Raw genomic sequence first — 5796 nt, 5'->3', positions numbered from 1 at the left:
TCTAGAGGATCCCCCCCCCGACTCCGCCCACTTTTCTCCGGAGTTTTTTTCCCGGAATTTCCGGGGTCTCCGAAAATTTGAAGAGAAATGCAAGCGCGCTCGGCGGCTAACAGCGTTCCAATTTGGGACAGTTCGACAGTGCACAGTTCGAATTAGAACAGTTCGATTCTGTCCTTGTTCTGTTTTTATACTTGTTCGAGAAAGACACTGTTCTGATTTGAATCAGTTCGACTTTAAGTCTGTTCGATTTTGAAAACGTTCGAATTCGTCTCGAGCTGAATAACTTAAAATTTTCTGCGTTTTCGGATCCGCTTGTCAATTTTCACCAATTTTTCGCGAGGAGAGTTCGTACTGACATAATATTTTCTCCCTTCTTCTCCAAAATTCAGTTTATAACGCGAAAAAAAATTTTCTTGGCGGCAGTGTGTTGATCTTCGTCTGAGCGCGTTTTCTTTGAGTGCGCGGGAAACGAAGTCATACATCGATTTCAAGCTTTCCGGATAACCTTTTCCTCTCATTTTTTCTCCACCACTCCTACAAATATTTTTCAAAAGTTTTCCAGTTTCTGGACCGTATAAATCGGGAGGTTTTCTCGGCCGGAGGAAAACGAATCGGCGAACTGTGAAGCGGATGATACGAAACGGGAGGTACAGAAGAACGCCGCACTTATTGCGAAATGGTGTGGGGAGGAATTCTAAAAGTGCGGCGTTTTTGTGTTCCTCTTGTTTCGTATCCTCCACATTGTACTCCGCCGGTTCAGTTTCCTCCGGTTTTCTTTTCCTCTGCCTGGAAATCATTCCGATTTGTACGGTCTCCAGTGCTTCACATTTCAGACTTTCTCAATGACGAAAAGATCTGCGCCAACAACTCCTTCCCGGTCTGCTGCTAGAGAGCCGTAAGTTTCTCATCCGACATCCTACTCCCCACCTACAGTTTTTAGAAGGAAGGCTCCGGTTTTTCATACTGATAACGATACACCAAATTCCAGTGGTGGTGCAAGAACGCCACTAAGAACTTCCGCCAACTACAAAGTCATTATCGGCCACAGAGTCTATGATGAGTTCTACGTCGAATATGAGGTCGAGCTTCACAATGGTAAAAAGGTGAAGGCAACGGAATTCGATTTGAGGGTATTTTTTGTCGTTCCTCATAAGTTTTGAGCTTTTAGTTTGTAGAAAAACCCAAAAATGTTGGCTGCCTACAAGAAAAAAGTGACAAATCAAGATGACGACAGTGTTGGAGGTTAGTGAAGTAGTATTTCAAAGAGAAAGAATTGTTTATAGAATGCGTGGTCGAGAAGGTTCTCACTCATCGGAAGGTAGACGGAAAGCCACTTTACCTCGTTCAGTGGAAGGGATATCCACACCCAGTATGGCGTTCGGAGATGTGGACTGAAGATCTCAGCGTCAGTTCAGCAATTTTTGTCAAAATTCTCACGGGAAAAATTTCAGAACTGCAAAAATCTTCTGAAGGAATATCATTACCAATTGGAACAATCTGTTGCAGAAGAGCAAACTCCGTTGAAGTCGGCGCAGAAGTCTGTGAAGAAGCGCGCAATGCCGTCGTCTAGCGCGGAGGCAGAAAAAATCAAAGCCACTGAAACTACTCCAAGAAAGCCAGCTAAGCAGCCAAATCTCGGTTCTGCCAGAAATTCGAAAGCAAGGAGCTCTCAAATGGTCGTCAGAAGCGAAGAGGTTCAAGACGAAGATGATGTTCGTGCCGATGACCAGACTGAACATGAAAAAAATATCGCAGATGTTGGAAACCAAGGAGAGCAGCAAGACACAAGCGGCCTGCGCTGGCTAATGAACCCTTTCAGATGGTTCTAATATGTTTTCTGAAAAAATTGCCTAGCCCCAGGAAGAATCGTGACGACGCACATTCTTCAGTAAACCCTGATCTTTCTATTCCTTCCCCTAAATATTAATACTTTAAGAATCCCTATTAATTTATACTCTGTAACAATTGAGCTGTATTAACTTCCTGATTCCAAATCTAGAAGATTCCCCGAGTTTCGCTATCATTTTCAAAACAACTGATAAGAAATAAACGAAATCAAGAAACTTTTAATATTATTGTTGTTGCTGGAATCATGCTTACCTCGGATTCTTCCCCTTGCCACCATTGGTGGGTAGTGTCCGAATTTCGAATCCAGGTATCGTAATTCTGATTTTGCAACCTGACGACTCATACCGACATCCACCAGATACACGTAAACCCATGGACTCAAGTCTGCAACATTCTCCAACTTTCCGCGATACCACATGTTTTCAATTCGCACAGCACATGCGACTTTAGGAAAAAGCTGGAAAAACACTGTAGAAATTCTCATATAATTTCCCGACGAACTTGACAAGACGGAATTCTTATGCGGTCTTGATCATCTTCATAATGTATCTGCATTTTTCGCCGTAATTGTTCCTCTGTTTTGTCGAATCTTTTCGGTTGGATAGCCAGCTCGGTAGGAGTGCTGTGATCGATTACTCGAAAATACTCACAAGGGAAAAGATCGGTCTGAAAAAGTATCGATCACCACGGAGCCTACATTGAATGCGATAAACTACTCAAAACTTCACAGGTATTTAGAAATAGAATTCTCAAAAGTTTACCGGAATATTTCGGACACCGTCGAACTCTTCTGATACTTGCTCAGCGATCTTGATCATGTAACCAGGGATTGTTATTCCTTCCGCGTATTTCCATGCATATTGCGGAAATTGCTCCATCAACTTGCGTATTTGGTACTCATTTCCTGATTGTACTTCCACTAATTCTCTGCAGTCGTTGAGCTCAGCTGCTTTCTGCCTCTTTATCATATCATCGCTTCGATTCATCTTTAAATGCGGATACGATAAAAAGCCCGATTTTCCGAGATACTTCCGAAATTGGAAAATACTTTTATTCCCTTTTCTGATTTCTATTCTGGTGAAGTTACGTTTTGTGGTATACGAGAGTCATAGGCAACCTCAAAATATGAAACATTAACATTGTAATCGTGACAGCATGCGCATTTTATTCAAGAAAGAATTCTTTGGAAGAAAATGAGGTCTGGCCACAAAGATAACCAGTTTTCGCATAAAATGAAATTGTTGAGGGGGGGGGGGATATTAAAGGAGTCTGAAAATAATTTATGAAGGATGGGACAGGACGAAGAGATTCTTGACTTAGCAGTATTTAGATAAAAAGAAAGTTTGCTTGGCATTATTAAGTTTCAAAAAAGTGTAGGACCAATATTTTCGCATGCCTTTTGATGATAGGATTCGCACACTAAAACATCAGAAAATACATGTGATTTAGTTTTTAGATTTTTTTGTTGGAAGTGGATGGAGCATCTTCATCCTCAGAATCATCGCTGTTTCCAGATTCGTCGCTTTCAACCTTTTTGGCCTTTTTAGCAGACGAACGTCCAGACTTGGTCTTCTTTGGTTTTTCTTCTTCTTCTTCTTCATCCGATGATTCAGCTGCGCGCTTCTGCTTCTTCGAGGAAGAACGACTATCCTTCTTCGCTGGTTCGACATCATCCACGTCTTCCTCATCCAACTCGACGTAGCGTGTCTGTTTCTTCGACGATCGTCTCTCCTTCTTAGATGAGGTTCGGCGCCCTTTTTTACTAGAAACAGGCTCCTCATCCTCTTCATCATCGTCCGACGAATCTTTCTCTTTCTTAGCAGACTTGCGCTCTTTTTTGGACGATGCTGGCTCTTCGTCTTCATCATTATTCGAAGCAGCTCGTTTGTCTGCTTTTTTATCAGAATCATCTTCCTCGTCATCGTCATCTTCGTCGTCGGACAAGTTGAGTTGCTTCGATTTCCGAGCATTTTTCTGTTTCGACGACTTTTTAGACTTTTTCGCGGGCTTCTCTTCCTCTTCCTCATCATTTGATTGCTCAGATGAAGAATCGGCCTTCTTTTTTCCGCCCTTCGACTTGCCAAACTTTTTCGGTGATACTTCTGACGTTGTTGGCTTGACATCGTGAGACCTCTTATAAGTGTCGAGAACTTCCTTGCAATTCTAAACAAAGAAATAAATATCTTACTCAAAAATATGTAACAGTTTATATCTTAAGAAACAATACTCACTTCAAGCTCATTCTCCCACATCTCCGTGTAAGATATTGGATTTGGGAAGCCCTCCCACATCACGAGGTAAAGCGGCATTTTGTTCTTCTTGACAAAACGATGAGCGATGATTTTTTCGACAACGTAATCTGAAAGATAAATATACAGAAGTTAACTGCTATATTTTTAGCACCATGATCATCGTTATCCTCTTGACGAGTGACTTTGTACTTGTAGTCCTTCAGCATTTCGACGTTGTCCTAAATGAAAAACTTAACACTATGATTTAGTACAGAATGTGATACCTTGAAGTCAAAGTCAACAGCTTTGATCTTCTTGCCGTTGTTGAGGAGGACTTTGTACTCGACGTAGTGAGTGTTGTAAAAATCATGATCGACAATTTTTTTGAATCCGGTGTCATTGGATTTTTTCCCACTGCCCTTTTTAGCATCCTTTTTCTTGCTCTCTCCTCTCTTCTCGCTTGTCGATCGCTTGCGACTTTTTTTCTGGGCATGAACTACTTGGAAGTGGTTCGTTTGACTTCTAAAAGAAATAATTTAAGATTATTCTCTCTCTCTCTCGTTGAAAGTAGAAACATACCCAGTTCGATTGGAAGAGCGAGATGGAGTTCCGGAAGATGCTTTTTTAGCCATTTTGAGCCGTACCTGAAAAAAGTTATACAGGGAACGAAGGATTTTTTTAAACAAAAACTGAATTATGTGTGGAAAAAGAGGACGGTTTTCAATTAGGGAAAACCAATAATAATTGTTCAGTGGATCAGGGTGTTGGTATTGTTCCCACCTCGCTCAGGGAAGGAAATTCAAAATAGCCGCGCACGCGACGCAATGGTTCTGCGTCGCGGCTTATCTGAAGAGAGAGTGTTTGACCTAGACGCAGAGATATTAGCAGTTACAACGACACTCCGCTTCTAAAATGTTTTATTTTTCTTGAAAAAAATTCTAAAATTCTGCACTTCTATTTTATTTACCACTGAAATATGCTTTCAAAATTTTTTTCTTTTTACCTCGATTCTGATTTTCTAACACCGAACACCAAAAATGTTGTCAGGTCGAAATCCTACAGCCGCTCTAAAATAGCTATTACATTAAAATGTGATCACATTTTCGACCGAACTGTATTTTAAAAACGGCGCTTTTAGAGTTCTAAGAAGCTTCTAAATTTGTGTGTTTACTATTTAGCGCTTCTCATAATTAGGTTTTTAAAGGTGGGGGGACAGGAGATTTTTCGTAGTTTTTTTGTAGCTAGAGTATGCATTCTACCGTCACGGTGTACAACGCTTAATGTCACTCTGCGTACAGCTGTCGTCCTCGCCTTTATGTATGCAATCGGGCGTCCGCTTTCTCTTTGCCCGCGTGGCTCAGTCGGTAGCGGCGCCGCACCCTCACTCCTCGCCTTCACAAGCTCAACTCCTCGAGGGGCATCTTTGAACGGAATTTCGAGAACATTATTTTTTTCATGTCTCCCCACCTTTAAAGGGGGACTCCGACCAAAAATTTTTTGCATCAAAATGTGTTAAAATTTATCCGTTTTTCAAATATTATTGCAAAAAATTCAAAGAAAATCCGAAATCCCCGAAAACGGCGTTAAAAAGAAAGAAAATTAAAAAAAAGTGCCGCCGGGGGACGAGGATTTTCAGTGAGAAACCTAGGCCACGGCCCAGACAGCCTTTTTTTTCAAGTCGCCGACAGTGGTTTTTTACGTTTTTTACCTGCCGGAC

The 5796-nt window shown here is 41.4% G+C and overlaps 3 protein-coding genes across 3 annotated transcripts in view; 1 reads left to right on the top strand and 2 right to left on the bottom strand.

Moving 5' to 3' along the window:
• Positions 1-2816, bottom strand: part of CBG05915 — a gene marked incomplete at both ends in the record, with an annotated part of 4720 nt that extends 1904 nt beyond the window's left edge. The window contains 3 exons of the mRNA XM_002633152.1: positions 2101-2305; positions 2350-2514; positions 2610-2816. Coding sequence (XP_002633198.1) covers positions 2101-2305; positions 2350-2514; positions 2610-2816 — 577 coding nt within the window. The remainder of the gene's footprint in view (positions 1-2100; positions 2306-2349; positions 2515-2609) is intronic.
• Cbr-cec-4 lies at positions 631-1829 on the top strand (the record flags this gene model as incomplete). The annotated part of the gene is made up of 6 exons (XM_045235499.1): positions 631-750; positions 834-895; positions 944-1130; positions 1176-1242; positions 1284-1405; positions 1452-1829. The coding sequence occupies 6 exons, from the start codon at positions 631-633 to the stop codon at positions 1827-1829; spliced, it is 936 nt and encodes a 311-aa protein (XP_045093124.1).
• A 484-nt stretch (positions 2817-3300) lies between the features above and the next one.
• Cbr-cec-5 lies at positions 3301-4711 on the bottom strand (the record flags this gene model as incomplete). The annotated part of the gene is made up of 5 exons (XM_002633154.1): positions 3301-4011; positions 4080-4207; positions 4252-4318; positions 4364-4601; positions 4659-4711. 5 exons carry the CDS (start codon positions 4709-4711, stop codon positions 3301-3303), a joined length of 1197 nt encoding a protein of 398 aa, XP_002633200.1.
• Between the last annotated feature and the right edge of the window lie 1085 nt (positions 4712-5796).

This window comes from Caenorhabditis briggsae (genome assembly GCF_000004555.2).
Source record: "Caenorhabditis briggsae complete genome, chrIV, whole genome shotgun sequence".
In the NCBI taxonomy this organism is placed as follows: domain Eukaryota; kingdom Metazoa; phylum Nematoda; class Chromadorea; order Rhabditida; family Rhabditidae; genus Caenorhabditis; species Caenorhabditis briggsae.
The sequence above is the reverse complement of the archived record's forward strand: the minus strand, read 5'-3'. Positions and strand labels throughout refer to the sequence as shown.